This window comes from Solanum lycopersicum, chromosome 7 (genome assembly GCF_036512215.1).
Source record: "Solanum lycopersicum chromosome 7, SLM_r2.1".
Classification (NCBI taxonomy): domain Eukaryota; kingdom Viridiplantae; phylum Streptophyta; class Magnoliopsida; order Solanales; family Solanaceae; genus Solanum; species Solanum lycopersicum.
This window is the reverse complement of record NC_090806.1, coordinates 46,313,595-46,333,990: the sequence shown is the minus strand read 5'-3', so window position 1 is coordinate 46,333,990 and position 20,396 is coordinate 46,313,595. Positions and strand designations below refer to the sequence as shown.

The following is a 20,396-nucleotide window of genomic DNA, read 5'->3' as shown; positions in this document are numbered from 1 at the left end:
GTCACTAATACAGTGAAATTTGGAAACTGTTTTATTACTAAGACAACAAATATAAAAATTATTGTATTTCTAATACAAAGAGACATTCATAAGTCGTTGATCGAATATCTATTATAGGATCATAAGAATGTTTGCTTGAATGTTTAAACATGGTATTAGATATTTGATACTTCTCTGATTTTGTGTGCACAAGAATGAGATTTTAAAGCTTTAACTCTGAAAGCTCATAAAACTCTAAAAGTACTAAAGCTCCAAATTCAATTACAAAACTTTAACTTTTAATCATTTGAGTTATATTTATTTATTTTCTTTCTTAATTGTGTATATCCTATTAATTGTACTTATTTTTTTATTTATAGTATCATCAGCATTGAAAAACATTTGTGGAGGTTTAAAGGTTTGATTTGACATAGTGAACGCCTCATGACTAGGTAAGAAATTTTTATCATCTGATAACACATGATTCTGATAGATTACTCGTGACTTTTAAAACTTATTTGTTAACTGATTCATGATTATTGCTGAAAGACTAAATATTGATATATTCTTCTAGGAGTTCACATATCCCATCCAAGGATTGGATGAACTTAGCAAGGTATAGCAAAGAGTATAGCATTGAATCATTTCTAGATTTTGCTTACTCTTATGGAGATCCTCATGGAGAGAAAATTCAGTGTCCATGTGCGAAATGTTGTAATATTCTTTGGAACCGAAGGAATGTAGTGTATGATCATCTAATATGCCATGGATTCATTAAAGGCTATACTAGATGGATCAATCACGGGGAATGGGATATCAAGTTGAATGTTGATGATGATATGGATTACTCGTGTGATGATATTGATGGGTTGTTGAATGATCAATTTAGAGATGTTGCACAGGCTGGAGGAGTTTATGATGGTCCAAATGAAGATGCCAAGAAATTCTATAGCTTACTTGAAGAGGCAAACCAAGAATTATATTCTGGTTGTATAGGTTTCTCTAAATTATCATTCACACTTCGCTTATATTTGTTGAAGTGTTTACATGGATGGAGCAATGAATCATTCACTTCTCTTCTAGAGTTATTAAAAGAGGCGATTCCCGAGTTGAACATTCCTCAGTCTTACAATAAAACCAAGTCTATGGTTAAGAATCTTGGTCTGGATTATGATAAAATTGATGCATGTCCAAATGATTGCATGTTGTTCAGGAATGATCATAAGGAAGACGAATTTTGTCACACTTGTGGAGCTTCACGGTATATTCAAGCTCCTAAAGTTGATAGTGAGCTTGAGTCTTCAAAAAAGCAACATCGAGTTTCTGCAAAGACTTTGAGACACTTTCCATTAATTCCTAGACTCAAAAGGCTATTTATGTGCTCAAAGATGGCAGATTCGTTGAGGTGGCATGAAGAGAAACGTTCTAAAGATGGAAAGTTAAGGCATCCCGCTGATGGTCTAGCATGGAAAGACTTTGATAGGGTGCATCAAGATTTCACACTAGATTGTCGCAATGTGATACTTGGCTTGTCAAGTGATGGATTCAATCCATTTCGAACCATGAGTATATCACATAGCACATGGCCAGTTATGTTGATGATTTATAATCTGCCGCCTTGGATGTGCATGAAATCTGAATATTCCATACTTTCTTTACTTATACCTGGACCACGATCACCTGGAAATGACATTGATATTTACTTACAACCATTGATAGACGAGTTAAAATTATTATGGGATTCTGGGGTTGAAACATATGATGCTTCCAGAAATGAAACTTTTCAAATGCGGGCAGCTCTTATGTGGACAATCAGTGATTTTCCTGCATATGCTATGTTATCTGGTTGGAGTACAAAAGGCAAGTTTGCTTGCCCTTGCTGTAACTATGGCACTAATTCTCGCTATCTTAAACATAGTCGAAAAATGTACTATATGGATCATCGTGTTTTTCTACCGATGGATCATCCATGGAGATCAAACAAAAGATCATTCAATGGAAAAACTGAATTTAGGCCTCCTCCAGCTCCTTTAAAGGGAATTGATGTTCTTAATAGCTTACGTGATTTTGAAAATGTGTTTGGGAAAAAGAAAAAGAGATCAAATGATGGCCCATGGAAAAAAAGGTCAATTTTTTTTGAATTACCTTACTGGCAGCATAACTTGTTACGTCACAACCTTGATGTAATGCACATAGAGAAGAACATAGTTGATAGCATACTTGGAACTCTTTTGGATATTTCAGGAAAAACAAAGGATCATGCAAAAGCACGGTATGATTTGAAAGATATGGGAATCAGGAAGAACCTTCATCCACAAGATACAGAAGATAGTAAGAGAACAAAGCTTACAAAGGCATGCTTCTCAATGAAAAATGGAGAGAAATCCATCTTTTGTGGAGTTTTAAAGACAGCCAAGCTACCTGATGGTAGTGCCTCAAATATATCTAGGTGTGTGCACTTGGATGAAAGAAAGGTGTCTAATTATAAAACCCATGATGCTCATTTCATGTTACATTACTTGCTTCCAATACCAATTAAAAGCATTCTTCCTGATCATGTGGCTATTCCTTTGATTCGTCTAAGTTCCTTCTTCCATCGTTTGTGCCAAAAAGTAATCACATTGGAGGAACTAGATTGCTTAGAAGTAGAGATCATAGAAACAGTAAATCAGTTGGAGCGAATTTTTCCTCCTTCATTTTTTGTTATCATGATTCATTTGCCTATTCATTTGGTGAATGAAGTGAGATTAGGCGGCCCAGTGCAAAATCGATGGATGTATTCCACTGAAAGAGAAATGGGTACATTCAAATCATACATTCGCAATAGGCGTTTTCCAGAAGGTTGCATAGCAGAGACACGAGTGGGAATAGATTGCATGAATTTATTCTCAAAATATCTGCATCGGGGTGTGCATACCAGATTTAATAGGAGAGCGCGAAATAATGATGAATGTGACCCAAGTGACGCAGAACCTGTGAGTTTGTTTTCTAACAAAGGAGTTCCTTTAGGAGCAAAGAAAACTGATCCAATCATTTTAGATGACAAGTCACTAAGTCAGGCACATGCATACTTATTGGGAAATTGTGACGATGTTCAAGAATATATTAGGTACCTTAATTTGAATATAGTATTCTTTTTGTATAATTAATTTTTATCTTATTTAATTTATTATTTTAACAAATAAAATAAATTTTTTGTAGAGAGCATGAGCAAGAGGTTAATAATCAGTCACGAAGATCTAAATGGAGAAAAGCAAAGAATCATTGTCAAAACTTCTCTCAATGGTTTGAAACTCGTGCTTTGCAAGAGGATGTGTCTGATTTGATAAAACAATTATCTAGAGGACCAAATTCTGTTGCGAAAAGATATTCTGGGTATCTCATAAATGGATATAGATTCCATGTTAGGCAGCGTGATACAAGGCGTAAAACACAAAATAGTGGTGTTACACTAATTGCCTCAACTACAAGCTTTGCAAGTTCAAAGGATAAAAATCCGATTGCTGCAGATTTGACTTATTATGGTAGAATAGTTGATATTGTTGAATTAAACTATTACAGCCATTTTAAGGTTGTTTTATTTAAGTGTGATTGGTATGAGGTTGAAAAAGATGTTTATGGCCTTACTTATGTCTATTTTAACAAGAGATGTTCCCAGGAAGAGCCTTTTGTGCTTGCATCTCAAGTACACCAATGCTTCTATGTGCAAGATCCATATGATCAAGATAAACATTATGTTATGAAGACTGTTCCAAGAGACCTGTTTAACATGGGTGATGAAGTTGAATCTAATCTCCCACAAAGTTATGAAAATGAGCCATCTGAACATTCGAAGGGTCCATCTATACCAAAAGATAATGGTGAAGTACTCTTAACAAGGACTGATTTACCAGAAACAATCATTGATGTGCCTGTGGAGGAATTTGTCAATCAACAACTTGAAGTCGAGTATGAAGAAGAGTTTGAAGATGAGTTCGAAGATGAGTCTGAAAATGAGTATGAAGATGAGTTTTCAGATGCGCTTGAAGACAAGACTGAAAATGAGTATGAAGATGAGTTTGATGATGAAGTCGAGTCTGAAGAAGACACACCATGAGTTTCATATAGTGCTCACTCACTGTTTTTTTTTGTAATATAATAGTTTTGTTGTGATGATCATATAGTGCTCACTCACTGTTTTTTTGTAATATAATAGTTTTTTTGGTAAAACACATTAATATATCTAATCTGTAGAATGTAATATGTTGCCTTCTTATCTGATTATTATTTTATTGAGGAACCTATACTTCTAGCTGATTTTTGCTTGATTTGGTTGTTTGTTATTAATATACTTTCTGGTTTCATTTTATTATCAGGCAGTTGGCATTAGAGGCATTCAACTCTGTAGTTTGAAGTTGCTTCTGATTTGGTCGTTGTCCGGAGTTTGTCGCTCCGAGAGAGGTACAACTCTTTACCTTTTATTAATTTAAGTAATAAGAAGCTCTCCAGTTTTTAAACAGTCGCGTCTGCAGTTGTTTGAAATATCTTGTTTCATATGTTATCAATTTTTTCTGTTTGTTCATGTAGTTCTTCCAATTTCAATCCGTCCTGTTTTACTGTGGTATTCAGTTACATAGTGGTATTAAGTTACACTCCTCAGTCCCTATTCATTCTGCTTTATTAGAGCCCATTTCTTTTCAATATTGAGTTATGCCTTACAAAAAATTCACTAAATCCCACATGCACATTGTTAGCTAAGTCTATAAGCAGACTAATGAGTCTTATGACAAATACCAAATTTAATTAAATTGTATCAACAATTATGCTTTATATCAGTTAGTTGGTATTGCATATATGAATCCTTTATATGAGAGATCCTGACTCTGTGTGTATGATTTTATGTCTACTTCCTCTTTTAGCACCTTTACTCATTATAGTGTTGCACCTAGATTGTTGTATGTATGTGTGTTTGACTTATTATGTGATTTAAAATGTGTTCTGTAATTACATTACTGTTTTGTATAAGTTCTACAATATTATACAGTACTTTAATGTATAAATTCAGGAAATTTTGGAAGTTCTGGATATTAGAGAAATTCTGAAAATTTTAGAAACTAAAATGTTGCAATCTACTATAAGAAGCTATCCATCTGTGAACCTTATATCAAAATTACATTGCTGCTACTTCTTTCACTTAAACAATCTTATTATTTTGTAGGTTTACTTACTATTGGGAAACAAATTGAAGAGATTTAAACAAAGCAAAAACAATGAATCAATCAACAATGCTAAAGAAAAAGGGTTTAAATCCAAACAAAGGTCAAAGTCCATTGAAGAATCTGGATGTTGATATGCAATACCGATCAAGTGCTGAATTGGCCAACAAATTCAAGATTAAGAGAGAACAACTTGCAAATGAACGCAATGATAAAGCTAAGAAAGAGCAGGCACTAATATCACATAAAAGAAAGAATTTTGAGGATTTCATTCCACAACAAGGAAAGAGTAAATTGCTTGGGAACAAATCAGTCATTCAATCATCTTCAAGGTTCCATACGTCATTGAAGAAAGATGTTACTGCTTCAGCACATGCGACTGGAACAGCACTAGGTAATGGAGAGGCACGACATGATATTCTTGATCTACCGAATTGCAAACAGGTAAAGAGGAAGCCGGTCATACCAGCTAGTACTCTTGATCAGTTTCTAAAAGATCAAGGGATACACAAAGATGATGAAACAAAACGTGACAACAACACAACAAGTGATGTCGAATTTATGCATACTCCTACTATTAATGAACATAACAAAGGATTGGATGATCGTGTGGAACAAGAAGAATTCAGTAAAGATAAATGTGATGTCGAAAAGGAAATTGACATGGATTGTAGTACAAAAGGTATGTTTTAAACCTTGTATGATTTAGAACTCATTATAAAAGAAATATCTTATTTCACGTCTGTTAAATCAATCTAGAAATGTCGAAGCCAAAAAAAGTTCAAGGACATACAACATGTAAGGATATTCATGCAAGAAATTTGGAAGAAAGAAAGGAGGTTACATTTGATAAAGGACAAGCGGTGGGACCAACTAATAAGATAGTTTCACAATTAAGCAACTTTATAGGAACAATTGCAAGGAATCCTAGATTCATCAGCTTGATGTACACTAGTTGGCATGTGGTGCCAAAGGATACTAAAAAGCGCATGTGGGAATACGTCAATGTAAGAACTACCACTCATGAGAATTCATATTTTTTTTACTTACTGAAACTAAATATATTTTATTTTGCATAGTCCAAATTTCTACTTCCAGTAGAAGGAAAGAAGTGGGTGATGACTGGTCTTCGTGATGCTTGGAGGCGACACAAGCAAAAAATTAAAAAGAATTTTTTTGATAAAGACAGTACCCTTGAGGATATGCTAGCAAAATGTCCTGATGGCATTCCACATCATCAATTCCGCCAGTTGATCGAGTATTGGAAACACCCAACTGTTCAAGTAAGGTTAAAATGGTGCATTTCCACTCATCGACTAATTCTGTGTCATATCTTTTCTTTTTATAGATATCAATTCAATTATCTCTTTGTTTTTAACAATAGGCTATATGCGAGATGAATTCTCAAAACAGGAAAAAACAAAAGTGGAGGCATCGAATGGGACCTATTAATTTTGCTAGAGTACGCGTGGCATTGGTAATACTTAGCTGACATTTCATACAAAATTTGATTTTCATTTTTTTGTACTTTATAAGAACTTACTGATTTTTTAAAATTTCTTTTGATATAACCTATAGCGTGCAGCCAAAGACAACAACGAAGAACCATCAAAGCCTGAAATATTTATTGCAACTCGTACCAAGACGGGAAAGGAAATCCAGGCTGATACCCAAGTTGCAATAGTAAGTTTTTCAAAGAGGATTATTAGTGAACTTTATTCAGACTTAACATTTATATCGTGGGGAGTTTGACTACATTAAATTTTAATCATGTATGCCTTCTTCTTCTTCTTCTTGTGCAAGTTCAAGGAGATATCAATTATTTGTCGACATTGTTTAATTATTTTTTACGAAAAGTTTTCATAATGTTTTAATGCTTGATACTACTTACAATTCACTATGGATGCCAATTTTATTCAATAGGCTGAACTTCAAAGTCGCCAAAATTCTGGGGAAACAGCTGATGATGCATTTAGGGCAGTGTTTGGAAAGGAGCAGCCTGGTCGAGTTAGGTGCTATGGTAGATCAGTGACAACAAGTTCTTTGAAGAAAGATGAGGAAATTAACAATCTAAAACAAAAGCATGCCGATGAAATCACTTCTCTAAAGGAAGAATTGAGAGAAGAAATGCGACATTTATTCACTCAATTGCTGCAAAACAACCCTGGATTGAATTTTCAAGATATACCCGGGTGTGTTGGATCTAACCTTGCTTCACCTATTGATGCAAGTAGTGCACAAGCTATAAAAGGCACAAATCTTCCATATTCTTCGGGGTCAGCTCAAGATTCGGTTCATCAAAAGGTATTTTATATTTCAAATTCTCTATTAATAGTGTCAATATTGTTTTTCTTCTAGTTTAGTTGGTGTTATTGGTAATGAAATTCAAAACTTATTTTTACTTGTCTAAGTTTAGTCCACCTATTTATAGCTGTTAAGAATGTTTTTGTTTTTGGTTTAAGCATTCGAATCGTTAGTTGAATAATTGTTCTATTAGTATTGTGCAATTGAGGAGTCTGTGGCTAACACATTATGTTTTATGGCATATTCCAATGGTGTTCAATTAAAAAAATGATGACACTATTTTCTACCTTTAGCTTCTGAATCCAGCTCATTGTAAAGGCTATTGTAGCTGGTCTTTTAATGGTCTGTCTGCACCTTTATGAAGCTATTGCTATTTTATTCATATTGGTGTCTGTTAGCTAGGTGGTTGTGGCTGTTAGTATTAATGTGGTGCAGCCTGTGATCTTGTGGGTAGATTTATTATGTTTGATAGATCCTTAATGGTTACTTGTTAAACTACAGACAAGGCAAAGAAAATTGGAGAGGAAAATCTGCAGGGGTTTTTCTTGCTACTGGTCCTCTATTTTTTGTTCATTGTCTGTTAAATCTTTAACTTGTTCAAGATTTTGTTTGTGTCTTTTTATGGCATTCCTTCTCTTCTTACTAAACATTTCTCTTGTCTGTATTTTTTGTTCACTGTCTGATGATGAACCTTGCCCTAGAGATACAGTCTGATGATGTTTGTGTCTTTTTTGTATGCACTAGAGATGCAGTCTGATGATGAACCTTGGCCTATGCTGCAGTTCTTTGAAAATATCATGTTCATGTTGTTATGTATTGATTTTTGTGGACACTTCTAGAGTATGTTATGAACCTTGTTTCTAGTGGTCATCACTGGTTTGTTTGAACTACTTGTGTGTAATTTTTACATTGAAGTTTACAACAGAAGACTGCACAAATTAAACTTTTGAAGTTTAATTTTTGAGAGCCAACAACAGAAGACTGCACAAATGTTGTAGTCCTTATAATGTGTAATTTTTACATTGAAATTGTATTTAGATTTGGATTGGTTGTCTTGCAGTGAATTCTCTATGATTATGCACTTCCACAATTAATTCACAAACTTATAATTTTATTTTAAATGTGCAGGAAAATGTAGGTAACTGAATTTGAATTTGGCCAGAAGTAAACTCGATCCATTGTGGCAAAAGATGAAGAAATTTTTGTATTGTTGTCATATACGTTTGAATGACACTTTTGGGTTTTTGGAACTTGTTGATATTAGAGATCTTTAAGCAATCACTTTCTATGTTTTGGTTGTACATGAAATATTTCTCAAAGTTTATTTGAAATATCTCTTCAATTTAATGCTTAATTAGTTCATTTTGTGTTTTAGGTCACTTGTATGTATGTAAATATATTATATATATTTATGCTACATGTAGGCTTATAAATGTTTAAGTTACACTTTGTAAGTGTTGCTCTAGGTAGATAAAATGTTACACTTTGAAAGTGTTGCTCTAGGTAGATATAAAGTTACACTTTGTAAGTGTTGCTGTAGGTGAGATATAAAATCAACACTTTATAAGTGTTGCTATAGATGAGATATAAAGTTACAATTAATAAGTGTTGCTATAGATGACATATAAAGTAACACCTTATAAGTGTTGCAATAGATGAGATATAAAGTTACACTTTATAAATGTTGCAATAGATGACCAATAAAAGGCAACACTTTTTAAGTGTGACCAATTAATCTAAAAAGGCAACGCTTTTAAGTGTAGTCTAACAAAAAATAGGTGTTGCTAATGCACGTCTTCAAAGCGTGCCTTTATACCTATTTGGCTACGCTTTATAAGTGTTGCCAAAGGTGGCAACATTTAAAAAGTGTTGCCTAATGTCAAAGGTTACGCTTCTTTTGGGCAGCCCCTAAAAAGTGTTGCTGAATGTCCAAAAGTGTAGTCTTTTATCAAAGGCCACACTTTATGCTAGTTTAGGCTACACTTACGTGGTGTTGCTGTAGGCCGAAAATGGTGTAGTGTTAGGTACACACTGAACCGGGCATACCCAACTACTATCGGCGATTGGATAGATTACTCCGGCGTCCAACCACTTAATGATTTCCTTCTTCACAACAACTTGCATAAGAGGATTAAAGCGTCTCTGTTGATCAATACTTGGCTTATGATTAGGAATGAGTTGGATTTTATGAGGGAAAATACCAGGAGGGATCCCAATAATGTCCTCAATACTCCACCCAATAGCTCTTTTGAACCTTTTTATCACCTTTACCAAACTCTCAACTTGTTTTTCATTCAGGTCTGATGCAATGATTACCGGCAAAGTGTCACCATTTCCTAAGAATTCATACCTGAGATGAGGTGGGAGAGCTTTCAGTTCTAATTTTGGAGCCTCTTCTATAGATGGTTTCGCGGGTGGGGACTCGCGATTCTTCATATCTAGCTCATATTTCTTTGGTTTAAACCGAACATTATCTCGGTCAAGAGCCGTGACTAATGACTCATACTCTTCAATGCAATCGCTATCAAAATTCATTATCACTGTCGCTAATGCTTCTACACCTAGACGTTCTTCTATTTGTGTCTCAGATGTTTCACCCATGTTGTAGGATATAGAAGATACCGATTGGAGCTCACCACTCTGCCTCATGGACCTATAAATGTTAAAGGTCACTTCCTCATTGTTCAACCGATATTTCATCTGCCCCTTTTCCATGTCTACTAAGGCTCTTCCTGTAGCAAGGAATGGCCTCCCAAGGATAATGGGCACTTAAAAATCGACTTCACAATCAAGAATAATAAAATCTGTCGGAAATATGAACGACTTCACTTTTACTAGCACATCGTGGAGTATCCCTATAGGCATTTTTACTGTTCAATCAGCCATCAGTAGCCGCATCGCAATGGTCTTTGGATCACCCAAACCCAACTTCTTATAAATCAAGAGGGGCATCAAATTCATGCTTGCCCCCAGATCACATAATGCTTTCGCAAAATGTAATAGCCCGATTGTATAAGGAATAGTGAACGCACCCGGATCTTCTTTCTTTTGTACCAGAGATCTTGTAGCAATAGCACTACAATGATGCATTCTATCATCACCCTCAAAAGTGACCGATCTTTTCTTTGTGACCAAATCTTTCATAAACTTGGCGTAACCGGGCATTTGTTCTAAAGCTTCTACCAAAGGGACATTGATAGAATGTTGTTTCAACATTGTTATAAAACACCGATATTTACCATCCTCGGTCTTTTTTAATAATCTTTGAGGAAATGGGGGTGGTGGCCAAGGCATGGGAGTTACCTTTTTAGGCACTTCAACATCTTTTACAGTGTTATCCTCTAATTCACCATCAACATCTACCACTTTATCAGTATATTTTGTCACCTTTTTCTCATTAGACGGCATAGGTGGGTCAATGGTTTGCTTGCCACCGCGAGTAGTAATTGCAATACAATGTCCATCATTTTTCAGATTTTGGACAGTGTTCCTAGGAAGAGTGCCTAGTTGCCGTGTGTTCGCAGTCGCAGATAATTGGGCCAATTGTAACTCAAGTTGCTTATCGATATTGAATGTGTATCGACTTTTTCCCAATACCCTCTAAATCATTCCTCAACTCTTTATTGTGCTCATCACTAGCATCGAACCTCCTCATCATTTTATGCAACATATCCTCAACTCGCGACATACTACCTCCACCATCCCTAGGAGTAACTTCTCATTTTGAGGAGGAACATAGGGTCCATTCCTGTCATTTTTATTACCACAGTTACCTCTGTTGAAGTTGTTGTCACAGTTGTAGTTTCCATCTCGGACATAATGACCCTCACGATTGTAGTTACCATAGTTCCAACCTTGGTTCCCTTGACCTTGGCGCCAATTCTCCTGATTAGAGCCTTGGACACTTGGTCGGAAACCCCCGTCTGTTCATTAACTGCATAGGAATCCTCCTCATAATAGCACTCATCATTTTGTGGCAGTGGTTTCGACAAGTAGTTGACTGCATTTATCTTTTCTGCACCCCAGTGGCATGTTTTAGTACCAACCCAAGCTAGGTTCTCATCTGATCCATTTCTTCGCGAATCTCATTTGTGACTGGGTTGTGAGTGGACTGCACTGCGAAGGTGTTTCTCCCTGTATCAGACTTCCTAGTACTCCAAGCTTTATTATTCCGAGATATTTTCTCTAATTTTTCGGCAATCTCAGCATAAAGACATTCCCCATAAGATCCACCTGCTACAGTGTCCAACACCGCTTTATTATTATCATTCTGTCCCCAAAAAAAGTATTCCTTTAGTGACTCATCATCTATACGGTGATTTGGAACACTTCTCAAGAATGAGGTGAATCTATCCCAAGAACTACTAACTAACTCTCCTGGTAGTGCCATAAAGTTGTTCACTCTGTCTTTGTGGTTAGTTTCTTGGAGACCGGATAGTAGCGTGCTAGGAAAACATGCCTTAGTTAGTTCCAAGTGAAAATTGAGTTATAAGGGAGCTCAGTGAACCATATAGAAGCCTCTCCCGTTAGTAAGAGAGGAAACACTCTGAGCCCTATTACATCTAAGTCCAAGTCAGGCCTCCCTACACAGCTTTTACACACTGTCCTTACCTTAGATATATGGTCATGTGGATCCTCAGAAGGTAGCCCTGAAAACAAACCTCTGGTAGTGAACATTTGCATCTGGCTACTAGTTACCACAAAAGTATGGCCTGTGGGTAGAGGAGGCAAAACAAGTGGCCCATCAGAGTGTGCTATGTTATGATAGCCTCTGTAGTATGCTTGGGTCCGTGGAGCGGGATTTTGTCCCCTCTAATGGTGTTCACCCGGATCATCGGGTAACAACTGACCATGAACATCAACCGGAGCTAAGATGTTCTGGTTTGGATCATTATCATTGATTCCCAAGTTTCAATTCATGTTGCGTATTGTACGCTCTAATTCGTGATCGTCGGGAAACAAGGGTTCTCTTCCTCTCCGTGTATTTGGCATACAAGGAGGTTGGTTCTGCACGAGTCAAAAACAATAAAAACAAAGTAAAATCAAGAAAATATCAACTAAACTATAGTAATAAGTTCAAGTTGATCTAAAAGCTATGATCCCCGGCACGGCACCAAAATTTGATACACTCAAACTTACTTCTCAAATAAGAAGTAAAGCGGTCGTGTCAAGTAAATAACCCAACTAGCGAGGTTGGGATCGTTCCCACGAGGAAAATAGTTTAGACATAACTTTAACCTATTATTACTATTATTCGGTTAATTACTTCCTTGGAAAGCAAAAACAATAAAAGGAGGGGTTCTATTTCTAAATGAATGAAAATAACTAACGAAATTGAAAGAGACACTTAACTGCTTTGCATGTTGGAGTTTAATCAATTAATCAAAGTAACTAGGGTTTATGTGTTCCCCACAGGTTCATAACTTGATAATTTTAACTATAGCAATTCTTTCCTAGTATCTTGCATGCAAAGTGATAAGTTATGTATTCCTAAATCCTTGGTCCGACATCTAGAAAATCTCACTCCGAACCTTGGTCCGGCTACGTATGTTGCTATCATAACCCTTATCTTTACCTCATATTAGGCATCGTATTTGATATTTGACTAAGTTATTACCTCGTACCAATCAATACTAGCCTATTAGATAGTATACACTAAATCTATGTTGATAATTCTTTTCCTATTATCTACCTCCTTGGTCCGGAAAGTAGCATTAAGGCGAGTTCTAACGTTTTCCATCCGTTAAAAAGACTTCTAAGCGAAAGAATTATTAATACATGCAAGACACTATTCTAGAATTGTTATTTTAGTTGGGTTTTACCTCATTATTTGCCTATGGTTCCCACAACCCTAGTTATGGAGTTTAGTTACCCATAGTCATAATCACAATATTCAAATATATTATATAAGAATTCATGTACTTACTTCAATAAGAAAGAGTAAAATCCGAAAGTTTGCTTGATTAATCACCAAAAATCACTTGCAAGAATCTCAAAGTAATCAAGAATCTCACAACAAGTCTAATGATAATCCAAAGTCTCACAATACAGTGTCTACTAATAAGTTGTCTAATAATACGGAGTCTAACCTCAAAACGGGGTTTTCGAACAATTTATATAAAATAAAAACCTAATTAAACAAGGACTCTATTTGTTGGAAATCTGTCAAAACGCGGTTGGGTCGACGGACCTCGTGACGGATCGTCGTGGTCACGACGGACCGTCATGGACTCCGTCGTCCATACTTGTGCATTTTCTTCTGCTGCTCTCTTCATTACCCTCGACGGCAAGTATGACGGACCGTCATAGGCACAACGGTCCGTCGAGGGTCTTCGTTACAAAACACTTAAACTCTTGGAACATGGGTACTGGGATTACTTCTCTGAACTTCATGAAGGACCTGCAGGACGGACCATCATAGACACGACGGACCGTAATGGACTCCGTAACCCCACACTTGGTCAGACTTCCCCATCTTCCTTCAGCAGTTGCACTACGCTGCCACCTACGGACCATAACAAGCACGACGGACCGTCACAAGCTCCGTAGGTGGTCTCTTCTGCATTTCTTCGCTCAAAATCTCCGCATTCATCTTTGGACAGATTTCCTGGAAATAAAGAGAAAATTATATAAAAATTAGCACAAAAAGGCTTTTGGACACACTAAACTTTAAGAAAAAAGTATTAATAATACCGTGAAAATATGGTATATCAAGCAGACACAACACGAACAGATTGAGGCATTGCATGCCTAGGGGGTGCCTCAGATTCACTAATCGTGCCGTTGTCTTGCTTTTGCTTAGCATAATTCCAAAGAAGTGTTGCATATCTTGACCTTAAAAACATTACGTCAAATGTACCACTTGAATTTCCTTGACCATAAGACAGCCACTCGGCAAAAGCAAGCATATAGATACCAGAATCCCTGAATAACACATGAGAATACAAAATTAAAATTTAAATACAAAATAAAATTAAAATTGACTAATAGAATTAATACAACTTTACAAGCTGCTATCGGTCTGTTGAGGTATGTTGTCTATGAAAACTATCTCAAATAACTCATTCTCTTCTTGACTAACTGATCTATCTAAGCGCCTCTGTTCTTATAATAATCATACATAGTCAACTTAAGCGGAATGAGTTGAGCCAACTTGGTAACCTCTTTCCTGATTGCTGCATCATGACCTGCCGCTCTGTAAGAATCATAAATGTATACACGTCTATCATTAAGAGAGAGTACCGCCAAGACCCAATGACATTTTTCCTTTACATTTACAGGGATAAATACGTGATCCACCAAATGCCACGTAATGCCGGCATGAACTTTATACCCTCTAATGTAATCACCTATAAAATGCTCTTCATCAGCACAGCAGACATCACTATCTAAATCTTCATACTTCTTCCAAATTGATGAAATTTTGGACGTAAACACACAATTCACAGTTCTGTATTTATACCTGCTGTCCACATCATACTTTGCTTTCTTTCTCAATTTATAAAATATAACATTGATATGCTGAATAATAAAAAATAAATAATCATTAGATAACAATAAAACAACGAAGAATAACTAAATAACTACAATTATTAGTTACCGAATCATTCAACAATTGTCCTTTTGAGTACAAATTGTAGAAACAATTTTTATTGTTTACAATATCAAGACCAAAGTCAAATGGGACAGGAATGTGTGCTTTACCCTTCTTGTATCGATCTTGATCATGACGTCTAAAGAAATACACAAAAGATAAAAGGTATACAATATGTACACAGTAGTTATATGACGTCTAAAGAAATACACAAAAAATAAAATGTACACAAATTATAAAAGGTATATATATAAACATAAAAATTATATAGGTATATAATGTATTTGTGAAAATATGCACCAAAATTTAGAGTAACATACATAACAACAAATAAAGATTTGTATTGTTATTACAATACATGATTTAAAAGGATTAATGAAAAATATATGAGTTGTTTCAATCAATTTATAAAACAACATACGGTAGCATTCAATAAGTTGATTAATTGAAAATACACTAACATGTTTAGAATACATTAAAAAAAAGAATCAGATTAAAAACTGATTATGCAAAACAAACTCAAAAAATAATAATCATGAATACAAAACAAAAACATCATATACTAAAAAAAACTAGAATACATAATACAGCATACAATTTTTTTATATTATTATGCGTATTACATACTTACTTGTTCTCATGTTTTGCAGAAAGACCTTCGTGAATCCATGACCGATGTGCATCCCACATAATGATATCACGATTGCCAGAAATAAGATCAAAGATGAACGGGTGTTTTAGTTCAAAAATAATTGGTTGCACCGATGAAGTACCTGATGTAAATGTTAAATTAATAAATAACATACCATATACAAAAATTAGAATAAACATTTATAAATTAGATTTAAAATACATTAAAATTTGTTATGTCTTTATACCTACAAATGAGCCGAACGATGTCATATATGGGGATGTATTGAAAGGTCTTGGACGTCTAATCCTATGCGCAGGTAATGGTGTGTGAACAAGACTTTTTTGTTCTGACTATCCTTGCTAGCCTGTTTTTGAATATTTGAGTTGTCATTGCTTGTGGTTTAAATGTGCATGATAATGCTCTATTCTACATTAATGGTATTGTCAGTAGCACAAATACTTTTTATGTTACTGATACTTGGCATTAGAGAATCATCCAACTCAAACTGTGATTGTGGTGACCCTTCCAAGGGATCAATAGATTGAATAGGGATATGAAATATGAAGTGATCCTCTTCATCATTGTCATCTTGATCTGTAAAGTCATGTTGACTTTCAAAAACAAGTGGCCTTATTTTTTTGGGTTTGTCAAATACAAATGATGGTTGAGGTATCTGTAATTAATAAAAAAAATTATTCAAAAGCAAATTATACTAATAAGAACAAAAGTAATTAGTTTAGATAAGTAGAAAAACATACACTTGGGATTATTGATTTAGACAAACTAAAACCAGCATCTACACGCACAGGGGAATTGTAACAATAAACCTTTAAAAATATAAAAATGTTAATTATAAACAATATTTCCAACTGCACTTTATAAATATGTAGAGTCAACCAACATACTTGTTTATCAGCACTCCCAACAATATCGGGTATGTCTCCCAGATTTGAATTTTCAAAAATTGAATGATCCTTAAAAAAAAGGAGATTGAATAAAAAAATATCGTTAAACCATCTAAAAATACAAAATTTATAATGAACATACTTGAAAAACTTCTTCGCTGCCATCATTTGAGCTTTCATCACACTCCGACTACTCATCATCAAAAAGACCATTCAATCCATGTAAATACAAAAGTAGTCAACATATATATTAAAAAGTATTTATATTAAAATACAATATTAACGACATGTAAAATACAAATTAATATTAAACATAAACATAGTAAGAAAAACAGAATACAAAAATACTAATCTTTATTTTAAAAATAAGATGTCTCTACCTGATTTTGATTTTCAGATGCAACTGGACTTTAAAATGTTGTCGTCCTTGAGTAGCATTGTGATTGTTTATGTTGTTCTGAAAATATATTTGATATAAACACAATAAACATACATTTAATCACTATGGATAAAGAAATAAAGCACTTACAAATATAGGAAAAAATTAATATTAGACATATATATATTACAGTATACAGAATACAAACAGAATAAACTAATATTTTCAAAATGAGTTGTGTACCTGATTTTGATTTTCTGATAGAATTGTACTTGTAAAAGGTTGTGATCCTTGACCAGCATTGTCATTGTTTTTTTTTGTCCTGTAAATATTAAATTACAACATAGAATTCAAAAAAATAAAAAGAATAAAAAAATTTTAACATAAAAATTTAGCATATTGTATAACCTTCAAAGTAGACATAATGATATTAAAATTATCATTTATGAATTTTCGTATGTCTTTAAACTCTTCTCTAACCTGAAACAATTACAATATGATTAAATTTTACAGATTGCTATAATTTGAATAAATATATTGAAAAAACATAAGTATAAATTGTATATATCTCCTTTCATAACTTAGAGACTTCATTCCTCATTAATTGTTCATGAGACACACTTACAGATGGTATTTAAGAATCCTTTGTTGGCACACAAGTGTGAGTGGTTTCCTTCATAAAACACAATTTTTTGTCCCCACAACTTTTCTAATTGCAACTTTTTCCACATTTCGGTTCGCTACTGGATCGATCTGTTCATTCCGTTCCATTTGATCTGTGATATTTGATTCCTTTTTCCATACCCTTTTAGCAGGTGATACTGATTACCCCTTTTTTCTTTTACCTGTAACCTTCATTGAAGGTGGAGGTGGGTTGACAAAATAATCATCTATATTCTGTCCAGAAAGTACTTGTTCATCAATATCACGATGTGGCTCTGTTTGAACACATTCAATTGATTTTTCAACACCTTCAGGAGGCAATTGTAGAACAGCAATTTCCATCAGAGAAGGGACAACATTCTTCCATTTAATCTAAAAACAATAGTAAATAGAATAATTAACATAATAAAATATATACATCGAATTACTACAATTACAAGGGTACAAATTCATGAATTACATACAATACCTCTCTATTACCATCATTGAATGTATCTTTCATCAAGGTTTTGAATCGGGGTTTTGCTCCTACTATTTGCCAGTTTAGAATGCGAGGGATACTATCACTGATTTTGCGTGTAAAATTTGTCTGACGCTTACCCATGCACTCGTATATCCATATTTGAAGGACAACAAGCATACCACATATTCTATAATATTGACCATCAGTAGTCAAAACCTTGTTGATACTCTGTAGCAACCACTCAAATGCTTTTCTGCACCACGGATAATGCATATACCGACCACTTTCAACCAAATCAAAATGAATTCTAGGAATTCGCAATGATCTCTTCTCGCCAGAATACACAAACATATGAATGAAATATAATATTGCAAACTTAATCGCATCATCATCATTGTCAACCCAAACTTTACCATTGAACCTATCGAACAAATCAGATCTATGTATGATCTCATTACCATCAAAGTACTGAACAATAAGTCGGTTAAGTTCTTCTATGTTAAACTTAAAATCCTCTACAACACCAACATAATTTAATCCAGTAATAAGCGCAAACGTCCTAATTGTAAACTTTAAAATAACTCCATTTACTTTGATTAAAAGAGCCTGATTACTACTAGCTTCTACTTCTAGTGACATACAGCACCTGTGAATTTGACCTTGCCCAACACATTTTCTGATTTTCATATACTGACCAAAACACGTACTCTAAAGAAAATAATTATAATGCTCCGGTGTAAGCTTGTCAGTCAACTTGGATTTAATGTCATGATTTACTATACAATGAAAGTGGGGTGCATTTTTTGATAGTTTTTTGCAAGCATAAGAAGTCCCCTGGCATATTGAATTCCAAAAAATGAAATAATACTAAAATAACAGAACAAAAAAACATGATAATAAATAAAAAATCAATACAGTTACAACAACATACAAAAAAACACATATGGTTACAAATATGCGGTACATTGACATAACTAACACACAAAAAAATAGAATACAAAATGAATTTATGGATATACACAGATGTAATACAGAATACAATATACAATTCTCATTCTATGTATACCAAAAATACAATAAAAATATGAACTACAAAAATACATACTTGACTAAAACATCAACAGAAGTCAATATAATAGTAAATACATAACCAAACTCATAAAATTTGTTACATTGACAAATAAAAAATACAATAAACATATTAAATACAGAAATACATGCCAACTATAATAGTGAATACAAAAAAATTAGAACTATGAAAAAAATAACTATAACAAGATGAAAATTTCGAATACACTTACAAATGTATATGATAATAGTAAATAGACAATAAAACTTGTAAGCTGTATTACATTGACAACTAATACAAAAAAGAGGAACAAAATACAAAATACAATACATAAATGACAGTCAAAAAATTTTCCAACACAAAAGTACATAAAGACTATAACAGAGTAAACATTCCAAATACACTTTCAAGTTCATTATAAAATGTATTTTTTTCAATCTTAAATATTACTAAACAAATTAAACTAAACATGCAATACACAACACATGCACAAAAAAATTACCTCTTCTCCAAAAAATTGTTCTTCTTCAACTTCATGAATTTCTGTGGGATTTTGCACCACGACAGCTTCAGCCATTTTTCCACCCTCCTTAGACTTAGAAGATGAACCTACATTGTTGTTTATTTCTTGAGTGAAAAAAAAAATTAAACTATGTAACTCGGAAGAACTGTGATTTTTTTTTACAATACCTCTAGTAACTCTTTTGAATGCATCCATGAAGAGTGAATTTGTTATTATGAGACCCTAAAAAATAATTTAAGAACAAATACAAAATAAAAAAAATTAAATAAGTAAGTAATCAAAAAGTAATATGAAGAACATAATAACCAACTCAATGTGAATCTCCAAATCAAATCTTCGAACGGAATTACTTGCGAATGATGTAAAATAGGAAAATTCGAGTTTGAAGAAATTGAAGCGTAAATCTGGGGATTTGATGATATATGAATAAATTGATTTTGAAGATGTTGTGTCTGTTGAAGAATGTTAGAGAGATAACCTGCAATTCAAACGAAAATCATGGAAGATTAAGAGTTGAAAATTTAAAAAGATATTCTGAATAACTAGTTTTGGAAAAGGGGTTTTATAGAGAGAAAAAATATTTTATTAATAAAAGTGAAAATAATGCATTGAAAGTTGTTGAATTATCTATTAAAGATGGTTAAGATATGACGTGACAACACAATTAAAAATCTGAAAAGAGAGTGTA

The 20,396-nt window shown here is 33.9% G+C and overlaps 2 protein-coding genes and 1 long non-coding RNA gene across 3 annotated transcripts; 2 read left to right on the top strand and 1 right to left on the bottom strand.

Annotated features, from left to right (window-relative positions):
- Positions 1-581: 581 nt before the first annotated feature.
- Positions 582-4,075, top strand: LOC112940663 (uncharacterized). Its single transcript, XM_069287375.1, has 2 exons — positions 582-3,088; positions 3,181-4,075. Exons 1-2 carry the CDS (start codon positions 582-584, stop codon positions 4,073-4,075), a joined length of 3,402 nt encoding a protein of 1,133 aa, XP_069143476.1.
- Positions 4,076-5,228: 1,153 nt separating this feature from the next.
- Positions 5,229-8,696, top strand: LOC138337460 (uncharacterized). The gene is made up of 7 exons (XM_069287374.1): positions 5,229-5,856; positions 5,934-6,181; positions 6,254-6,457; positions 6,559-6,651; positions 6,753-6,857; positions 7,098-7,478; positions 8,607-8,696. The coding sequence occupies exons 1-7, from the start codon at positions 5,229-5,231 to the stop codon at positions 8,622-8,624; spliced, it is 1,677 nt and encodes a 558-aa protein (XP_069143475.1). The 3' UTR covers positions 8,625-8,696.
- An 8,701-nt stretch (positions 8,697-17,397) lies between these two features.
- LOC138337612 (uncharacterized) lies at positions 17,398-20,396 on the bottom strand. The gene is made up of 2 exons (XR_011210946.1): positions 19,876-20,396; positions 17,398-19,794 (listed from the first exon to the last, which is right to left on the bottom strand). It is a non-coding gene; the product is annotated as an uncharacterized lncRNA (long non-coding RNA).

What these genes read in the sequence shown, in the direction of transcription:
- LOC112940663 (XM_069287375.1), top strand. Translation starts at nt 582, where the DNA reads ATGAACTTAGCAAGGTATAGCAAAGAGTATAGCATTGAATCATTTCTA. An exon ending in GATGTTCAAGAATATATTAG is followed by an intron (nt 3,089 to 3,180) that starts GTACCTTAATTT and finishes AATTTTTTGTAG; the next exon opens with AGAGCATGAGCAAGAGGTTA.
- LOC138337460 (XM_069287374.1), top strand. Translation starts at nt 5,229, where the DNA reads ATGAATCAATCAACAATGCTAAAGAAAAAGGGTTTAAATCCAAACAAA. An exon ending in GCATGTGGGAATACGTCAAT is followed by an intron (nt 6,182 to 6,253) that starts GTAAGAACTACC and finishes TATTTTGCATAG; the next exon opens with TCCAAATTTCTACTTCCAGT. An exon ending in CTAGAGTACGCGTGGCATTG is followed by an intron (nt 6,652 to 6,752) that starts GTAATACTTAGC and finishes TATAACCTATAG; the next exon opens with CGTGCAGCCAAAGACAACAA.